The sequence below is a fragment of the Austrofundulus limnaeus genome, unplaced genomic scaffold (assembly GCF_001266775.1).
Source record: "Austrofundulus limnaeus strain Quisiro unplaced genomic scaffold, Austrofundulus_limnaeus-1.0 Scaffold753, whole genome shotgun sequence".
Taxonomy (NCBI): Eukaryota; Metazoa; Chordata; class Actinopteri; order Cyprinodontiformes; family Rivulidae; genus Austrofundulus; species Austrofundulus limnaeus.
In genome coordinates this window covers 40,111-61,391 of record NW_013953155.1, presented here as the reverse complement: position 1 = coordinate 61,391, position 21,281 = coordinate 40,111, and the positions used below count along the sequence as shown (strand labels likewise).

Sequence of the window (21,281 nt, the reverse complement as noted above, 5' to 3'; positions counted from 1 at the left end):
AGCCACTGTCAATCAAAATGGGGACTTTGATGATGGGAAGTGTAGTTTTTTTTAAAGATATTACTGACAAAAATTTCGTTTTTGCACACATTTTGAAAATTGTTTACATAATTATCACAGTTCAWCTTTTTTGTTTTGTTTTGTTTATGGCAGTTTCCTTATTTGAATTGAAAAAGAAAAAATAAATAGGTCCTCTGGATTGGTTCTTCTTTAGTGAAACGTTTCATCTCTCCTCCAAGAGACTCATATTTCACTATTACTATTACTATATCACTATTAATAGTAATAGTAGACTATTACTTCACTTATTTGAATTGATTTTGCAGCAATTCTGTGAGTGCTGGATTATGATCATAACCTCTATGAAAATATGTAGAGCCTTCTTCAAAGGTGATTTATTGCTGAGGTAAAGTGACTGGTCATCACTGCTGGACCCACCAACTGGAGGACATTTTGGTTAAGGGTTGAAACATCCAATGAAGGTTGGACACCTCATGAAGACATCACATTCTGGCCAACAGCCGCAGTCRTGTAGAAGTGACTGAAGTGTGTGTCATCAATTAGATAGGTATTAGTCCTTATCCTAATAGATATTAAAATCAAACTTGCAACGTGAGGATACTTGCAGGCAAGCAAATATTCTTCACTTAAGTTTAATGAATGGATCTAAAGAAGTGAAGTATTTTTTTTTTCCTAGAGCAAACTTCATGCAACTTTTTGTTGCTATTTTATGGTCAAATAACAATAAAGGTTACCCTCAGACAGTGCAGACGTCTTAAAGTTATGCTAAAGAAGCTGAGATGGCACAGGTTAAATCAAATGTTTGTGTCTCTTGAAGCAAGCACTTTTCAGAATGCTGAGACATTTCTTTCCATATGTTTGTTTTCTCTGCACCCTCAGCAGGGTCCTGGAGGGTTCATGGGAGTTCGCTCAACCAGTCTACATGTGTTTTGTGGACTTGGAGAAGGCGTTCAGCCGTGTCCCTCGGGGATTCCTGTGGGGGTGCTCCGGGAGTATGGGGTACTAGGCCCGTTGATACAGGTTGTTAGGTCCCTGTRCAACTGGTGCCAGAGTTTGGTCTGCATTGCCGGTAATATGTCAGATTCATTTTCAGTGAGAGTTGGACTCCGCCAAGGTTGCCCTTTGTCACAGATTCTTTTCATAAGTTTTATGGACAGAATTTCTAGGTGCAGCCAAGGTGTTGAGGGGATCCTTTTTGGTGACCTTAGGATCACATCTCTGCTTTTTGCGGATGATGTGGTCCTATTGGCTTCATCAGATCGTGATCTCCAGCTCTCACTGGAGCGGTTCGCAGCCAAGTGTGAAGCAGCCAGGATGAGGATCAGTGCCTCCAAATCCGAGACCATGGTCTTGAGCCAGAAAAGGGTAGGGTGCCTTCTCCGGGTCGGGGAGGAGGTCCTGCCACAAGTGGAGGAGTTTCTTGGAGTCTTGTTCACGAATGAGGAAAGAATGGAGTGGGAGATCGACACGTGGATTGGTGCTGCGTCTGCAGTGATGCGAGCACTGTACCGGTTTGTCGTGGTGAAGCGGGAGCTGAGCCAGAAGACGAAGCTCTCAATTTACTGGTCGGTCTACGTTCCTGCCTTCATCTGGTCACGAACTTTGGGTAGTGACTGAAAGAACGAGATAACGGAAACAAGCGTTCGAAATGAGTTTCCTCTGCAGGGTGTCTGGGCTCTCCTTTAGAGATAAGGTGAGAAGCTCAGTCATCCAGGAGGGACTCAGAGTAGAGCTGCTGCTCCTCCAAGTCGAGAGGAGCCAGTTGAGGTGGCTTGAACATCTGGTTAGGATGCCTCCTGGACGCCCCCCTGGTGAGGTGTTCCAGGAATGTTCCACTTGGAGGAGGCCCAGAGGAAGACCCAGGACACGCTGGAGGGACTATGTTTCTCAGCTGGCCTGGGAACACCTTGGGATTCCCTAGACAAGCTGGCCCAAGTGGCTGGGGAGAGGGAAGTCTGGGTCTCTCTGCTTAGGCTGCTGCCACCGCAACCTGACCCCAGATTAGCGGAAGCAAACAGACGGATAGATGTTTGTTTGTTTTAAATCTTGGTTTAATAGAAAATACAAACTTTTTTTTGCATTTTTAATATACATTCTGTTACTAGTATTAGTAAAAATATCATCTCCATTTTATGGAGCTGTTGATTGTCTTTGAGGATTGACCACATACTTTTAAAATGTGTACGTTTATTCTATTTTGTCTTGTCTTTTTTATTTTTTAATAAAGATGGTTGATCATTTGAACTTCTGGTATTGTTATTCTATGATTATTTAATCTTTGTTTATATTTCTTGTAATTTTTGTAATCAGCGTTTTTCAACATTTACCTTTTTTTCTGTGCTTTTGTCAATAAAGAACATTGAAGCCAGCAAAAACTCATATTCCCATGTTCCCTTGCGACTTTACGTCGTTGTGCGTCAACTCCCCAGTCCCCCCACCATCACTCTTCTACGGAGGAAGAAAGGGGGAGACGGGAAACCTGTACTGAACGCTGTAAGTGCATTCATTATTCGTATCAAATATTTAATCACAGATTTACATGGCAAAGTGTCTTGCCATGATCTCGCTCTAAACATTTTTTCCTGACCCGGCTTTAGTTCACACAAATATGAGCGGCAGCGGGCGGGCCAGGACCAGCTCATTCGCTGAGCCTCCCGGAGCTCCCGGATCTGCTGCAGCCGGTGCCGGATCGGCAGTAGCCGGCGGAAGCTCGACAGGAAAAACTGGGGCTTCTCAAGGCAGCGGAAGCGGCTCGACGAGCTTTGGGAATTTGAAACTACCTAGTAAGTTTTACATATGTTGTAAATGTTTGTTCATTCTAACTGTTTAGTATTAACAGTCGAACTGTGCTTTATTCAACAACGTCGGAGTGTTTTTAATGCCGATTGTTGTCGCGAAGCTAACATTACCGAGTTAGCTGTTAGCTGCTACCATCAAGGGCTTTCATCTCTGAGCTAACATCGTTAGCTCTGGTTGAAGAAAAGCTTAAAGTAAAACGCTGATATTGCTTTAATAATTCACATTCTGTACTTTTGTGTGAATGTTATTAAAGTATTGTTGTTGTATTATAATTGTGAATTAGAAGTTAAAATAACCCACGAATGATATTTGTCTTTTTTGTCGAAACTGGCTTGCTAACAACTGTTCAGAAAATCATCTGGTCTGAGTTTACTGTTGTACCCAGTTTTGTTTGATCTTTCGCGGGTACGTTCTGCCACACTTTAGCAAATTTTATTAAACGTTTTAAATTTACGCTTGAAAGACGTATAAGCCTATTTTTTGTGCTGACTTCGAGTCAACGTATACAACACAGTACAAAAGTTTTAAATCACCCCTGTGTTATTCATAGTTTATTTTCTATTGGCCAGAATTAATCTATAGTTCCTCAAAGGTCGTTCAAAATTTGTCTTTGGACGTCTGTTCCCCCCGGCCCCCGCCCCCCACCTTATTTTCAGTCAAGTCCTTGTATCTGACCATCCCAGTATGTTTTGTACCAAACATGCGTGAAGAGTACAAGTGGAGGACAAAAAAACATGTCAAACCTAAAACAAAAAGTCTACAACAGTTTAACATTATCTGAAACTTGTTGTTTAAAGAATTAAGGCAAAAAAAATTAAATCTCTGACTTACAGGGCCTATTTACGCTAGTGATTTATTATAGTTCTTAAGATAGGATAGTACAGTCAAACTTAGTAGCTTTATAGGTAATGCTGCAGAACATTGGTCTGTAGGATGTTATAGTCTGTCCTGTAAGTACGGAGGATATTAGTTGTAGATTTGCAGTTACGCAGAGAAAGATCTTAGTCCTGGTTTGTCCCGGTAAAAATTATTATTCTAGTGTAGATTCTTTGTCATTTAGATCATAGTAATCCTAACCAGTCAAAGACAAATTCACTTCTTTCTTTGTACCTTGAAGTTGCTTCTCATCTGGATTGTTTTCTTAGTCTTAAACTTAAATTTGCAGAGTTTGAAGTTCATAAACTGTTTGGCTATTCATCTTGTGAGTTGTTTAACATGTGTGCAAATTACTTTTACACATTTGTTTAGATTTTGTGAAAGCTCCATGGATGAGAAGCTTAACATTTTCAAGAATCAAAGACAGAAGTCCGGTACCCTTCAGTTCAGTTTGTTAGGCTTATTGTAAACATTTGATAACAAACAACAGAATTTTCTTTTTCAACAGAAATTAGCAAAAATGTTGTGCTTACCATTGTTCATAGTTTTTTTTTTTTTTTTTTTTGGAAGATATTTGATTTGGCCTAAATCTGTATTGGCAGGTTAGAGCTGCACAAGAGCTGAAAATCTGTACTGACTTGCAGGTTTTATTTTTTTCTGGTGTATCGCTCGTTTATATACATACAACCTGCTCCAAATGGTTTAGAGAAAAAGAAAGGCACAAAGCCTAGCTTTTCCTCTGTAATGGTGTCAAGTCAGTCTGATCAGTGGTTTTTGCAATTTGGGCAACACTGTTTCATCTTAGAAGGTGGTCAGAGTAAATTAAAATGACTCGGTAATTATAAAATTAGTCAGTAATTAAGGACATAAAAGCAGCAGTGAAACTATAATGGTTCTTGAACAACATGCAGAAATTAAAACTACAACTGATTAACTAGTTACAACTTATTTTTCGTTGTATAACAATACATAGATTGCTAAGATAAACTGCTAGAAATTTATCTTATAATTTGTGAAACATAGTCATTAACAAATGTTTAGTGTCACTGTACTTTCTTCATCTAAAATGCAATATGAAACTGTAAATTTCAGTTTTTGTTGAAAGGCAGGAGGAATGTTGCCACCTATAGTGACAGCTTAGTGGGTTGTTATTTGATAGATTCTTTTTAAGATCTTGTCAAACTTGTCTTTCCCAATAAAATGCCAGTGCTTTAGTAGCGTTCTGTCACTGGTGCTTGTTCTTTTCATGAGGACTAAAGGAAAACACAGTCCACATCTGTTAACCAACATGTTGAATTTTTACAGTGTCATTTATTTACTTTTACAAGCTGCTATAATGCAAACTTGTTGTTAATTACCAAAAATTGTGCATCTCAAAAGAGACTGGAGCATGTTAGTGACGCGATCACAAAGAACTATAATTAATGGTATTTAAATGATGGAGGAGGAAACTAAAGGACTAAAGACTCTTTCACTTTCAGAAGACACCCTGTACCTTTACTGACACATGTTCTGACCACCTCGGTTCATTCAGAAGACACACGGGAGCAGAGGKGGGGACAGAGACACCCCGCCTCTGTACCTCCTAGCAAGGTAGTGACAGAAATTGTAAATGCCGTCTCCAGAGAAAGTGGGCTAGCGTAGTGCTGACTAACGCCTTCGGGAACCACCGGATTTAAAGTTTCGTTTTTTTTTTGTTTTGTTTTAATTTTACCCTGCGAGCTCCGCTTTATAGTATACATGCAGAGGAGGAAATCCAAACTTGATCGGCACAACTAGCTAAAATTATCCTTCAGCATGGATACAGCTGTGGTAAGAAACTAGTTTGAAACTTAAAAAGACATTTGATTATATTTTTATTATTATAAGGGACACGAGTCCTGCGACTCATCTGCAGATTGAGTGACAGCAACACATCAGAGCAGCCGAGTTTATTTCCACGTCTCTTTTGATACCGTACTGATTAATGTTCTCTGAAAATTCATGCGAGCGATGAAAGAGAGGGTCTCTAGCCGTGACTTCTGAACTGCCAGAGGGAGCGTCAAGGCAAAAATGTTTGTTCGTCCATTTAGCCGTACTGTCTTCTAACTGAACATTAAAGGCCTCCCGAAGCCGAACAGTCGACGCATGGCCATGTGGTTGTTCGGCGTTTGCTTTTGCACACACCTTTCATAGCCCCTGAAACACACCAATCTGTAGCTCCAGGTAAACCCCTCCCACACGTCACAGCACAGGGTTCCTTCTCGCTGGAGTCCACAGTCTGGGGAAAAACACAACAACTCAGATTCACCATTATTTGCCCACAAATCTGTCTCAGTTAAAGCTCTACATTTTTCCTCAGATGGATTCCTCTGTGCAAAACTTATTTCATAAGATTCTAGCCATTTTGCTATCTTTATAAATGACTGCTTCTGGGTACAACAGTCAGCTTCTGGAAGTGAGTGTTTATTTATTTATTTATTTTTTTGGAAGCGAATAGTTGAAGCAAAATGCAGCATCAGATTTTTTTTCAGCATAAACAAACACGGCCACGAACTTCTGTCCGATCACGCAGTAAATTCTTATGTGGAGGGGGTAAAAAGTTCTCTCGGCGAGTTGTGACAAAAAGGGGTGGCAGATTCGAGCTGCGAACAGAATGACGCGATTTTCGTCACGCAACTACAATGATGAGCCGATTTCATCAGTTCAGGTGGATCATGCAGAGGCCTTACTACCAATTCACTCATAACAGCCTTTTTTTCTACCACATCTTTTAAAAAATAAATAAAAACCAAAAAATGAAATACAAAAATGAATACAATTTTAGTATTTCACAGGACTTTATGCAACTTCTTCCATTTTGTTTAAAAAATGCTTTGTCTTTTTATTGTCAAAAAAGATGGAGTAGTAGTAACAAAATTCTGAAAGACTTCCTATTACTTCTCATCATACTGTGCAGACAAAACCTAGAGTTGCCGTWAGTGAAAATTATGTAAGTGAATTACACAAGCTCCCTCATTTCTTTGCAGTTATTTCCTTAAACATGAATATTCCTTGTGTGAAACCTCTTTAAGATGTGTGTTTTCCCCATCTTTTTTGTTAAACTTCTGGATGTTTAAACTTTTTACCCTTTTTCTAAGCTATTTTACAGTTTTTATGCTGCAAACAGCATGTCTAATCATAGTGGTTTACTGTGGTCTGAAAGGACATGGTTATATGATTATGTGCAGCATTAAAATATGTTTAAATATCTGGAATTGTTGGCATTATTAGCTCAATGTCAAAAACAACTATCATATTAAACCAAAGGATGAGTGAAATATAATACCAACATTTAATACCTATTTAAATGTTTGTAAAAGTCTATGCTTAGTTATAGTTTTGTTTATGCAAAACTGTTTTGCCGTGTAGCTGAATAAATTTAACATTTTTACTATACTGACACTTTATTTTTAAGTGGGGTGGTGTGTGGGGACAGAATGTTCTCTTGGTTTTCGATGCCAGTCTGCTGAGTTCATGTTTTTCACTTCACCTATAAGGCTAACATGTTTTGACTGATTGGTTGATTGCCTTCTATTTAGTTTGAAAAAGAATAATAACTTGCAGTTTCTATGAACTCTGACATGGTTCAGTCTCCACCTCGTTTTAGTTTGCATTCACACAGTCTTAAAATTTTTCTGCTCTCCTTTTTTCCTCGCACATCTGTGTCTAAGCTTGTGTAATAAATGCTCATTTCAGTGATGGTTCCTTTTTTAAGATTGTTGGTATTATGAGTCATTGCCAATCTGCACAGAAGACCTTTCATTAGTTCAGTTTTTCGCCGTACTCTGACTCAAGTGTTGCCACATTAGTTTCTGGCCTCCTATTTACCTTACGTTAACACTAATGCTGGTGACTTCCACCCAGTGTGGTTGGTAATGTTTCTGTTTGGAAATAATGGAGCACCTTTTGGTACATGAATCACCAAAGGCAGATATGTGTCATGATATGAGGCAGTTGAGGTATTTTGTACTCTGAGGTAGAGGAAAACTGCATGTATGTGAGTTATAAAGCACCAATAGATTTAAAGTAATTTATCTATGTCTTCCTGGCATAAATACATCATCAAACACTGTCAGCTGAGGCTCTAAAGGGCCACTAATGATAAAATATTGGTTGTAATTTATCACTGATCTGACTAGTTATTTTTTTATCAAGTAAAAAGCATGCTAGAGTTTTACACCTAACAAAGACACTCCCAGGGTGATTTTTCATTAAGTGTAGGCGTAATGAAAGTCACTCTGGTCATCCGTTAGTTTTTTTTTTTCCTTCATCAGACCTGTGTTGGCGTATTTGAAACCAAAGCTGTTCACTGACAGCTGGGCAGAGAGCGCTCATTTTTGCATTTATTATTCAGGACACTATCATGCCACAAGTGCTCCATATTTAATGTGCTCCCCTCTGACTTCATTTGTTTAAAAAGAGAGGTGAAAGTAAAACAAAAATAAAATAAAAAAGGGTCAGTGTTTGTGAAGACAACACACCGAGACTGAATTAAATCTCAGTTAAATCTTTCCTGATGACCTCAGAGATTTGTTCTAAATGTGTAGCTGTACATTGAAATAATTTTGTTCTAAAAAGTTTAAGTATAAGAAAGTGTACTCTGATTTTTAGGGTTTTCTGTGATAGTGGTGGTACAAGATTGTGAATCTCATTTTATATTCCTAGATTTAGAAATTCCTTGTTTCTTTGTTTAATTAAAAGCAATTTATAAATCCTTCTGAGAGTATTTGAAACAGAAAAACATACTACAACATAGAAATCTGGAGGGGTCTTGTTCAGACAAGTGAGTTGAGCAAGCACTGAAAATGGTTTTACCTCCGGGTGTGCTACTGTCCGTGCAATTTTATTGCAGGCCTTGACAAGCCTTTTGGCAGTGGGCCTTTTATCCGCTGTTCCACTCCTTGTGTTTTCTTTACTTCCCATTTGTCAGGTCCTTCTTGACCCAACATACAAACGGGCATTCAACACCATGCAGCTATTTGACYGTAAGTGGAGCTGTCAAAAAGGGTTACATCTCGAACGTCTTACTTTTACATAAGGTGAATTATWAGCCTGACAGACTTGGCACTCACCTGATATCCTTCAGGTAAAGTCTTGCTGAAAAAACAGAACTTACACTTTCTTTCATAYGAATTAGATTTACAAGGGATATGAAGTTTGAGCTGTGATACAAGGAGTCTAAAAAAAACTTTTACAAGGATTAGTTGTTTTTCTTTAAGCTGATCCCTCCTTCAGGGGTCACCACAGCGAGCAAACTGCAGTTTAATCTTCGGGTTTCAGTTTGTTAAAGGGTGCATTATGCTTTTCCAATACGTGTGTGTATGTATGTGTGTTTTCCCCACAACAAAATGCTTTTAACACAATATAATGTGCTCTGTAATCACCTGCTGAACAATTTAGAAAATGTCCTTTTGTGTGCAAACATATTTGGCAAAAAATGGTTTCTGTTTGCTGATTGTAACCATTTTTCAAATTGCCTTTGTGCTATGAGACAAGCAAAGCAAACAATTAAAAATGCTACTAGATTTTGGATCATTGTTGGTAAATGGTTAAGACTACAACAATATTTATTGTAATTATGATGGCTCAGACGAACATTTTTTTCTGATAACTCAATTACAAAACAAAATGTTTGGATATTTTGTTTGATCTATGCCAARCTAAACTGTTTAGTAGTCGATGTGTTTTACAAAGATAGGCCATATTGTCTAGCCTGGCCCTTGCCTTCCTATGCAGTTCCTCTCAATTCTAGTTTCCCTTCACTGCTCCGTCTGGAACTTCTCCCATAGACAAGGATTTCACTGGCAGATTTTTAGCCGGGCCAATCAGAGAACAGAACATCAATTTTCTGTGCAGTGTCTGCTTGTAGTTTATTTTACCTGGGCCAATCAGCAAACAGAAGGCGGAGTTTTGAACAACATCGATGTTCTGCGCAGAGTCTGCAAGTTATTTTAGCAGTGGCAGTGGAGGAAGTGAATGAAGCCAGTCTGTGTTGATAAGACTTCAAAATTAAATTAAATTTGTCTGACAAAGCAGCAGCTCTCATTTACAGTCCTCTCGTTCGGCTCGGTACTTTTCTCCTCTCAGTAGGGTTGTTTACAGCGCTCGCGWTTTCCGGTTAGCTTCTTAGCTTAGCCTCCTTCACAGCGACAACACACACATGCTTCAGCAGAGGCCACGCCTCCTGCAAGAATCACTTCTCTATGCAGCAAGTCCAGACCCTTGTATGAAGCAAAGTGAAGGACGGTCTAGTTTTTACCAGGCTACATATTGTCACATAGTATTCTCAAACTATGTGACATTTTTGTTTGTCAAACAAATTAATGCAAAAAGTACCCGTCATGTGTGAAAAGTGATTATTTTTGCTTAACACTAATTATTCAGTATTAAAAGTAACTTACAGTCTTTTTTAAAAGATCTGTGCAATTTTTGGGTGTTGCAGGCATCTTATTAGGCTTGTTGCTAAATTTTAGTTGCTTTAGCCCAAGTTTAATAGCTTGTTTTTTTGTGACAGTATCTGTCATCATCCTGTTCCCTCTGGGTCTCTTCTTTTCAAATACACAAACAACAGTTGTGAAGACCGCTTCTGTCACCAATTAGCATCATTGATTGCCAGGGATTAATACTTAACCCACACTCTGAAGAAGTCAAACGTGGGTTGAATTAAGCATCAGTGCTCCTGGATCTTGTGGTTCTGGATCATATGTCCGAGTTAAAAGGATTTAGCCTTGTGTCACTCAGGGGAGCAGGTGGAGTGTTGCAGGAAGTATCAGTCGCTCATTACAAGTCAGTGAAGTCCCAGGAGCTACCAGACAGGGTATAATGATTTAAGAAATGCTGATTTAAAAGCCTAATTGGAGACAGTTCTTTTATCTCTGTGTGTACCTCTTTTACATTATTCTCTTAAAAAAACAAACACTTTTTTAAATATCACAGCAGTATGATTGAAATGTTACTAGTTTGACAAGGTTGGCTGTGTAATTTAATGCGCTTTTTAATAAGTTTGCTCTGTCATCCACAGGAGACAGTGGCAAAGTGACGACGGTGGTAGCCACACCCGGGCAGGGCCCTGACCGCCCACAGGAAGTGTCCTACACAGACATAAAGGTCATAGGAAATGGCTCCTTTGGCGTGGTCTACCAGGCTCGCCTCATTGACACTCAAGAGATGGTGGCAATTAAGAAAGTTCTCCAAGACAAAAGGTTTAAGGTAATATTTAGACAGTCTTACTTGTTCAAATGTTTAAAAGAAAGTGTTTGCACTCAAATGTTTCTCTTACCACTTTATTCTTTTCTTCATTTTAGAATAGAGAGCTGCAAATTATGAGGAAGTTGGACCACTGCAACATTGTCAGGCTACGCTACTTCTTCTACTCAAGTGGAGAAAAAGTATGTATGACCTGAGCTGATGTTTAATATTCAATTATTTAGAAGAAACAGTGTTCTCCCACGCCTTGGTAATTATTACTGTATCATGCGTCACTGATGATTCATGGTGCAAGATAAAGTTAAGTTGGTTGTTCAGTAAGGTATTTATTTCGAGCTGTGGGGCTTAAAGATTGTTGAGTGAGTTACATCAGCCAGCTGTGACACTTTGATTTATTTTTGATGGGTTGGAAAGCTGCATCTGGACCTTTAACATCACAGATAAGCAAATTAACTAATTAGTTTATACTTTTATCTGTATGCTCTAATAATATAGTATTTATGTCCTCTCATTATGCTGTGTGAGAACTTTTTTATTTGGCCAGAATTTAATTTCTAATCCAACACAGCAGGTATGAAGAAAGAATACTCAAATGGCAAAGAATCACTTACATCAAAATCAGTACAACCGATTAGAAAAAAATCAAGTCAGCACTGGTCTGGAAATCCTTCCTTTATTCACTGCTTTACTTCAATCTTTTTGTTAAATATAATTTACTGGAGCCGTGTTCAGTTATTTGGCTTAAAGTCAAATTTATAAAAAACTATATAAAATATAATGAGCTATAAAAACAGCAAAACATAAATAAAAGTAGTAACAGTACCGTAAGCATTAGTTTAGTGTTCTGTTTTTTAAATTTAATTTAATTTTTTTCTTATTTTGTTCTTGAGGTAATTGGTGAATCTGTAATGTTAGGCATGGACTCAAAGTTTTATTTTTTTGTTTGTTTTTTTGTTTAGCAGAAGTTGCACTAACCAGGATTGATGAGATGTGTGAGACAAAGTCAGATGTGGGTACTCTTAATACTTTGGGCCAATTGAATATCCCATCACTTCCTGTAACCTGTGGCATAAAGGCTGAAGCAATAAAGCAGAGTATTTTAACCACAGACGTCAACAGATGAAAAATGAGGTGTTTTGACCCCACTAATGGGTTTTTCTCACCTGCTGACTGCTGGGATAGAATCCAGCCTCAACCCTGAGCACCTCAATCACAAAAACTCATCTGCTTTTATGTACATGGGTTTTCAGAAAATTAAATTTTATTAAAGGTTCTAAAAATAAAGCTGGTGTACTGGGGCTGCAAACTGAGGTAAACAAGTCTGGGGTGAATGCTTCCAAGATTTGAGCTGTTTTCTAGTGCTCTTTGTGAACTTTCCAGGTACTACAGACTGCAGTGAATTCAGAAAATGGGCTTTACAAAAGCTTACATCCCACCTGTTGTTAACAGTCCTGGATCTTTTTGTTCTTTTTCCCAGAAAGATGAGGTGTATTTGAATCTTGTGTTGGACTATGTCCCGGAGACAGTGTACAGAGTGGCTCGGCACTTCAACAAGGCCAAGACCACCATCCCCATCATCTATGTTAAGGTAAGTAGAGGAAAAATACACACACACACACTGCTAGTTGTGTTCTCAGTTGGCATCTTCCAGTCATGTTGTCACTCAAATCTTTAAAAAGTTCATTCATATCATTTAAGATTTTTTTTTTTTTTTTGGATAAAATTTGGCAAAATATTTTGTCTTTTTTTCTGCTTATAAAAGAACATACAGTATGTTAATCCACCCACTTGTTGGGGTTTTGTTGTCATCTGATTCTGCTAAAGCTGAAATGTTCCCTTTGAAAATGATGTAGAAATTAGAGTAACAAAAATACAATTTAGCTGTAAGTATTGTTCAGGGTTGTGAGGAGGGCTGATGTCTGAGAAAATGTCACACATTATTATATATTTTTTAAAGAAATACAATAAAAGACAAACTTTCTTAAGAGTGTTATACAGTTCGGTTATAAATCTGCTTTTGAGTTTTGGAGATTTACATTTCCCAAATCTAACTCCTATTGTGTGTGTTTTTTCTTTTTTTTCTTTTCAATTGTAGAACGGAAAGTAGTGAGAACTAAATGATGAAAACATMGTCAGTAATTACCCTTGGATGGAATAGGCCACTCAGTGTGTTTATATTCAATAGCATCTTAGTGTTTTAGAATAGTGAAAGCAGGAAAATAAAATGACGGGCCCGTGGGAGATAATTGTTTGTGATATTTTTGCTAAAACGGTGCTCATATTAGTGTTTGTGTGTTTACTGCATACAATGCAGCAGAGGGGACATTATGGCTGTCTCATGGCCCATTTCCCCACCTCAGCCTTCTGGTCCCCTGAGGTTTTGAGACGCTCGCTGATCTCTCTCGTTCTTTCTTCACTGCCATCCCTTCTTCCCACGGTGACACACTTCTGTTACGGATTGTCTCTTGTGCACTCTTTTTTTTTTGTCATGTTCCTTCTTCCTTTGCTCTTTAACAAGCTTCCTCTCCCATCTCTGCTCTCTTGGTAACAGCCGTCGTTTCTCAGTCATCTTTTCTGTCATCGTTCAGTAATCTGGCCAGCCTGCTGTCACAGCACCATGTGGGTAATAATGACGATAATTGCGATGATGACGACTTTCGTCATTTGTCACTTTTAGGATGCTTTCTGCCCACATTTCTCAAATTCACTGAAAGGGTTCGTGCCTAAATGTGTGCACACTTTTTGAGTTTGACATGGCGGACATAAAATTAAGGGCAAATATAAAATGAGTTGGATGAAGTTGGCCACTGATCTTTGAATTATTTTGGTGCATTAGAAACAGGAATTGTGTATGAGACAAAAACAGAGCCAGTTTCAGTTTATATCCTCAGATGTTACCGCATCTCCTCTATGTTGTTCCTCCATGTTTTTAAAAATGCCAGAAGCAGCAAATGAATAAAAATGATTTTTTTAGCAGCTGTCACAGGGGAGTTTGCTTGTTTTTCTTCAACTTAAATTAATTGATTGATTTTTAACTTTCTACACATGTGATTGAGGGACTGTACACGTTTCTTATCATTTATCTTTTAAGGAGAACAGTGCAGAGTTGTTTTTGAAAATGTATCCTGTTTAACAGCAGGTTGAATGATGCACCCACTCCTGGTAGCAGCCTGTCAGTGGGAGAGCCGGAAGACATTAGGCATTAAGGATGTGAGTTTTCCTCTGTGTCTTCTCCAGAGAGGAAGGCTCAGAAGTATCTAGAAAACAGGATCAGGGATAACTTCAGATTGAGCAATCAGTTATTTTCCTTTTTGCTTATCCTGATCACAAGTCCAGATGCATAAAAATCCGATCACCTGTCCTGTTCCACATCATCCTTAAATCCTTTTATTTTGCTTGCTCACTTTGCTAATTTGGATCTTGCATCTCAAGTGTAATCATAAAATGTTTTATAAGGAGAAGGGTCTTTTTGTCATTTAGTGGTGGTTCTTCAACAAACTTGTGGTTCTTTTGATGTAAAAGATAAAATCTGTATTCTTTGCATGTTTGTGYTCATATTTCGTTTTAATCTTTAATCCCTTTTTGTTTTGATGTCTAATTTTCAGAGCATTAAAATTCATCTAATTAAAATCATCAAACCAGCAGTGAAGACTGATTTTAACTTTTTTAAAACTGAATCATTTACTTAAGTCAGTTTGACCCATTTCTGTCTGTTACCTGGTCCAGGTTCTGTTTAATTATTCTGCATTGGCATTAGTTTGGAAATGTAATAGATTTTTCCTTGTTATCACTGTTCTTCTGCCATAGGGATAATGAAATAAATATTAACTTGCATTCAGAAAAATGAGAATAGAACAGGCTTAAAACATACTAAATTTGGCACAACTTGCAGAAAGTAAAGCAGAGTTCTGCTCCACCTGATCGTCGTCAGTGGCCTGATTTATGTGTTTAAATGTTTTTGTGCTCCTCCTCTTTAGTGTCGATAGATTTTCTGTAAGTTGACTTTTTTGAGTGTTTCTCTGTGTCGTCCTCAGGTGTACATGTACCAGCTGTTCCGCAGTCTGGCTTATATCCATTCCCAGGGCGTTTGTCACAGAGACATCAAGCCTCAGAACCTCCTGGTAGATCCAGAGACGGCCATTCTCAAACTTTGTGACTTTGGCAGGTCGGTAAAGTTATTTATCTTTAAACGTATAACATTTTGTATTTTGTATTGCGTGTTTTGTCAAGTTGATAGTGTGTTTTTATCTGGCTCAACCTTTAGTTTGTCAGTAGTTTCTTTGTTTTTATTCTGCTTGTGATTTTTGCGCGAACAATAGAGACTTGTGGTTTGTTGCAGTTTTCATCTTTTTATTGCTAATCTTCATCTCCCTCCTCTCAAACTTTCCAGTGCAAAGCAGTTAGTTCGAGGGGAGCCAAATGTGTCCTATATCTGTTCACGGTACTATCGTGCCCCGGAGCTCATATTTGGCGCCACCGACTACACGTCCAACATTGACATCTGGTCAGCCGGCTGTGTGTTAGCGGAGCTGCTGCTGGGCCAGCCCATCTTTCCTGGGGACAGTGGTGTGGACCAGCTAGTAGAGATCATCAAGGTACAGCAAATCTCCTGCAGGGAAAAGTCAACATGCCACCCTAAATGGCTTGTGTGCAACATTGTGTACTACTCTTGTTGTAATAGGTGCATGTGTGAATCATGTTGGGGTGAAATGAAGAGCTGAAACAGTGAATGCAATAAATCATACATACAGCCCACTCAGTCAATTATTTTCAAACCTAAAGGGGTTTGAATTGGTATGGGGCTTCAAGTATCCAAATATATGAGATGACTCATGAAAGACTGAAATTTTCATGTTTTTTTTTTTGTTTGTTTTGTTTTTTTGACAATCCAAATCATTACACATCTATTTTTATCCTCTATCCTTGGACTATAATTTGTAAACAAAACCACACGGGTGATGATCATTGCTCCCATTGGACAGAAATGACGCAGAGCACAGTCCTGAAAAGAAAGATTGAAGTTTTGCACGTTGCAGTTCTGATGTGCCAAACATGGAGAATACGACCACATTCTTTTGTGTCTTCTCCTTACTGTATGTGTTCATTTATCCAAATATGGAACTGTGTCTCTTTGTTGCTCCAGATCTGTCCACGGCTCACTGCTTGTATCATCCATGTAGTGGTACCATCAGCAACACTGAATGGCTAACTTTTACCATGAAGTTTAGCAACGATGGCTTGTGAAGTCCAAAAAAGCGTATGCTTTCTGTAGCTGATTCGGGTTGAGGCTGGTCTTTATTCACACCAGAATCAAACCGTACCAGAGTTCATTTGGCAATGGACCTCAAAAAGTGGGTCTATTGTTTGGTCTGCATCATGATTATCATGACTACCTACATGAAAGGTCCAGACCAAAGGGAGAAACAAACTCTGGTCTCTTTTAAAGCGGACCAAATGTGTCAGGTGTGCATACACCCGTATTTTCATAAAAGTCTCCATCCTGCTCAGCATCTTGCATTGAATAAATAGAAATTTACCAGTAAAATTAAGAAAGATTGAAGGTTTTTTTTCTTTGGAAGCCCTCAATAATTATCTGACACTGAATATCAAAAGGTCATTTTATTCAGTTCGATTGCTGTGAGACATGGAAATACAACTTTGAAATTGGAATAAAGATGATTTCATTCAGGCTAAAAAGAAAAAATCTGTGCAGGCACAGATTGTTTTATGCTCCACTCTAAAAGACAAATTTCATCAACGCTGAAAAATAACATGCTTTTAAAATCATATTTGCTGTTCAACACAAAGATGTTAAATGAATCATCCTGGAGGAAGCACAAATAATGAACTTATTTTAGAAAATAATATTTTTGAGGTTTATCAGCCGATGGCATTGATATTTATAGAGTTTATGACTTTTCCACCTCTCAGGTTTTGGGGACACCAACAAGGGAGCAGATCCGGGAGATGAATCCTAACTACACAGAGTTCAAATTCCCCCAGATTAAAGCTCATCCTTGGACAAAGGTACGCTTTTATTGAGAAGTTTGGATCATCATCAGTGATGTTTTAGTAACAAGTAGGCTGTCTTGTATTTTTACTGCTAATATTTTTATTCTCTAGTTTGTACACACACATCCAAGAGTTTTCCACTCCTATTTGTTCTATTAGGTCTTTAAGCCTCGTACCCCTCCAGAGGCCATTGCCCTCTGCTCTCGACTGCTGGAGTACACCCCAGTTTCCAGACTGTCTCCCCTGGAAGCATGCGCACATGCCTTCTTCGATGAGCTGCGCCAGCCCAACACCCGTCTGCCCAGCGGACGAGAACTGCCGCCCCTATTCAACTTCAGTCCTGTTGGTCAGTTTGCTTCTCCATCCTTGTCTTTACTCTTATACTCAAGGCTGTATGCACTTATGTTTTATAATAGATTTTTAGTGTTGTCTTTACATGTTAATGATAATTAGCTTGCAGAAATGTACATGTAATTAAAGTTTTGTCTTTCTCCTGCAGAGCTGTCTATTCAGCCCCAGTTGAACTCCACGCTCATTCCTCCTCACGCTCGTGCACAGACATCGCCTGCCTCACATGGTACATATGACAGCTTGTTGTGATTTTTTTAACATGTATTTCTTTGAATGTCATAAAAACTACAGTACTATTATGTTAAAAAAATATTTTCATTCAGGTGTGAAAAATCTTTTACTCTCACCGACCACTTTATTATGTACACCTGTTGAATTGCTTGCTTTCACACACGACCAAATAAAACAAATCACAAATAAAATGAAAGGTAGCAGAAAGAAGAAAATAATCTTATTAACATATGCCCCTTTTTTCCAAAAATAAAACAAATAAAAAATAAATTCAAACAATTATAATCTACAAATAACAAAACTTAAAAAAAACTTCAACTTTTTCTCAAACAACAGTTCTTATGAATGCACATTATTAATTAAAGCACATTTAATTCATATTTCTTCAACAATGTAACTTTTATCCTTCTCCTAAACAAACTTGTTGAGCCAGTATTTTTATAATCACTTTCCGTACATCGGTCCTTGAAATTTGTTTGAATTTTAGGCTTTACAAATATCTCTAGCCCCTTAAGATTGTAATTACTTACTCTCTAAACCTTTTAGATGGTTGTGTGTGAAAATCATACTTAATCAGCACTTTGTAAATTATTTAAACCAGTCATTTGGCCAAATAACCAAACCACATTCAAAGTCACTTAAATCCCATTTCTTTCCTGCTTTGATGCTCATTTGGACCTAAGCAAGTGGTCTTCACATCCATATGCCTAAAAGCATTGAGTTGTTGCCATGTGATCGACCTATTTGTGTTAACAAGCAACTGGACAGGTGGACCTAATAAAGCAAGTGTATGTTCATATTGTAATAGCTGATGCCACATAAGCCTAAATCCTAACTTTTCACTTGTGGAATGTTTCATTGTTTTTATGATGTAACCTTGAGATTGTCCTTAACTCAGATGCTATATGTCATTTCTTTAATTTAATCTCTTATTTTATTAAACTATCATTTGTGTTTGTAACATGCTTTTTGTCACTTCCCCTGCAGAGGGCAGCGTGTCAGACAGTACCGCCCAACCCAGCTCAGCACCTGGATCCATCAACAACAGCACCTGAGCGCTCATCCCTCTGTCACATTTTCTGTTTTGTCTTCCTTGTTTTCTTCTTTTTGCTCCTTTCCCTCTATGCTTACTCCTGGCTCCAACCCTTAAAGGAATAAACAAAACATTACTAATAACCTGACATGCTCGCATAAACACTCAGCGTTCCCTAAAGTGTTAACCAGTTCTAGTAGAAAGCAGTGCCTGCAGCTACTCGCTGTAAGAAGTTGTGGGTTGGCATTTTGTAAGCTGCACTTTGATTTAATATAAGCTGCAGTCCTACGTCGGCCCTTATGTGGACTGTCCTTATGTGGACTGTTAGAATAAAAATAGCTGTTGAGTAAAATGGTGAAAAGAAGAGTCTTGCACATATGTGAATTTTCTATATTATAATGAACACCTTTTAATTTTTACGTTAATTTATTTGCATTAGTTAATTTTACTTRAGGCTAGAGTGCCACAGATTTTAATTGAATTCGATTGGCTTTGGAGTTGAGAGTAAGGGTAGCGTGGTAAGTCCTGACATGTATATTGACAATCATTCTTAGTGGAGTTTAAAACTTGCACACTTCAGCTGAAAAAAAATTTTAAAAAAAGTGTTTGATCGTAGCTAAACAGTCCAGTGTGTAGACTAGAGGCTCTTCTGTCATTTTCTACCCTGAAATCAGCTCAGAAAAAGGTTTTAGGTCACCACTGGGGTGACTTGAGGGATAGTTTTAATCTGCGAGCTGAAATGTCATTTTAGATCAAAAGGTGGTTTTAATTTAATTTCTGGAAGTCAAAGCACCAAAGCCCTTTTTCCACTGTTTGCTACCATCTTAACTGCCCTTTTTTTTATTCGCCCAAGTGGAGTGCGCACACCTTGAGTTTTTTCACAATAAGCTCATCGGTTAAGCTGGAAAGCCAGTGTTTTGTGTAAACTTTTGCACATGTCTAATGGGAGTGGAGAGACACAGAAAGAGGCCAGTTGTGTCCAGCTGAGGACAGGAYGTCACATGGAGGGAGCCGTTAGGCTACAGTTGCATCTGATACAGAAGCTTCATTGTCTGAAAAGTTTTTCATCAGATTTGCACAGAAATGAATGAAGCACCTCATTAATTATGTCAGTTTCCGATGCTTCTTGATTATGGTAAAGAATCAGGTGCGAAGGCAGTTTGAACCCTTTTTTTGCCCCCTTTAAAGCAGCCTGCTTGTTCCACTCTTATATCATGTTCCTCTGAATCAGCAGACAGAACTTGTCTTGAATGATTCGCACAGCTAACAGTCACTTGGAGATGTTTTTATGTATTTATTTTTTTATGTTTGACTCGCAAGCGTATGTGTTCAGTTCAAGCCAACCCAACGAATAATCTGACCAGAAATAATGCTCAGACCCCCTGAAACCCAACAGCTTTTGGAGCCGCCCCTTCGATGCTTCCTCATCTTCACCACTCTGCTACCCCACTTCCCTTTTTTTTTTTTACTTCCTCTATTTTTTCACAGCTAAACTGTAAATATCAAGTACCTTTTATTTTGTTATTTTTGTTATTATTGTAATTATATTGCTGTTCTTGTAATTTTCTTTTTCTGTAGTAGACCGGCCCAGCAGCAAGCCGGACCGTTTATCCTCAGTCACAGTCTGTAAATACGATTTCATTTCAGTCCCTTGTTCAGGAGGGAAGAAAAAAAAAAAAGAAAAACAGAACAAAATGTTTCATTTTTATTCTCTCTCCCTTCATTCCTCTCATCAAAGCTTTTCCTTGTCCCCCATTAATGTTGTCATGACTGTTTTATTTATTGTATAGTGTTTTTAGGGGGAGGGGTGGGGGGTTTGGGATCTTTTCATCTTTTATTTTATTTTTATTTTATTTTTTTCTCAAATCCAAATTTTAGCTAAACTGTTTCACATCCAAGATACTGTACTCAGATCCAGATGATGGTGTGCTTCCCCAGCAGTGGTTTTGTTTGTCTGCAGGTGCACACACTCGCCAACTAGCGGAGCTCCAGTTTTTCCATTAAACTTCAATGTGAAGGGAATGTTACAAGCCTCTGGATATATGGGGTTGTTCTGTTTTTTTGGGGGGATGGATGGATGGGGGCACACAATTGTGTGTGTGTGTATGTGCGAGAGTGAGTTTGTGTGTATGTGTGTGTGGAGAAAAAAATGAATCTTCTGTTAAAATGTATCATCTCCTTTGTCTTGACTGTTTGCTGTTTTTGCATATTGTGTCTGAATGTGAAGGTTTGAGGGTTCAGTAGTGTGTGTGTGTGTGTGTATGTGTGTGTATTTGCTTCACAGGTGGCGAGTTTTTGCAAGTTGTCAGCACAGCTTCAGGGAATGTATGTTTGTATGCGTGCTGGTTGACCATGAACATTCTCCCACACAGAGCTGACTAATTTTTATTTTATTTTTGTCTATCTTTTGATTCATGGCACTTTTTTTTAATTTTATTTGCAGTAACCTTTTCATCACCCTTAAAGAGGGTAAAATGCCATCATTGGGATCAGAATAGTTTGATACTGAAGATGGAAGAGGGAGGGAATAAGGGAGAGAGAGACTGTTTTTTGTTTGTTGGTATAAATAATTAAACTCATTAATAAAGTGATGAAACTGTCCCAGTGTCAAATTCATTACTGACATTTCTGAATCTTCAAGCCATGCTTCTTGTAGCAGCAGAAAAACAAGCTATCACAGCCAATTCTAAAAGGGTTGGGACTTTGTAAAAAAGAAACACAATGGTTTGCA

General features: G+C 38.3%; 1 protein-coding gene across 1 annotated transcript; it reads left to right on the top strand.

Annotated features, from left to right (window-relative positions):
* The first annotated feature begins 2,442 nt into the window (after positions 1-2,442).
* On the top strand, positions 2,443-21,150 carry gsk3ab (glycogen synthase kinase 3 alpha b). Its single transcript, XM_014028364.1, has 11 exons — positions 2,443-2,514; positions 2,619-2,804; positions 10,739-10,926; positions 11,022-11,105; positions 12,401-12,511; positions 14,958-15,088; positions 15,314-15,518; positions 16,855-16,950; positions 17,095-17,281; positions 17,435-17,512; positions 18,505-21,150. Exons 2-11 carry the CDS (start codon positions 2,630-2,632, stop codon positions 18,570-18,572), a joined length of 1,323 nt encoding a protein of 440 aa, XP_013883818.1. The 5' UTR covers positions 2,443-2,514; positions 2,619-2,629; the 3' UTR covers positions 18,573-21,150.
* The last annotated feature ends 131 nt before the right edge of the window (positions 21,151-21,281 follow it).

What these genes read in the sequence shown, in the direction of transcription:
- gsk3ab (XM_014028364.1), top strand. Translation starts at nt 2,630, where the DNA reads ATGAGCGGCAGCGGGCGGGCCAGGACCAGCTCATTCGCTGAGCCTCCC. An exon ending in TCTACTCAAGTGGAGAAAAA is followed by an intron (nt 11,106 to 12,400) that starts GTATGTATGACC and finishes TCTTTTTCCCAG; the next exon opens with AAAGATGAGGTGTATTTGAA. An exon ending in GACATCGCCTGCCTCACATG is followed by an intron (nt 17,513 to 18,504) that starts GTACATATGACA and finishes CTTCCCCTGCAG; the next exon opens with AGGGCAGCGTGTCAGACAGT.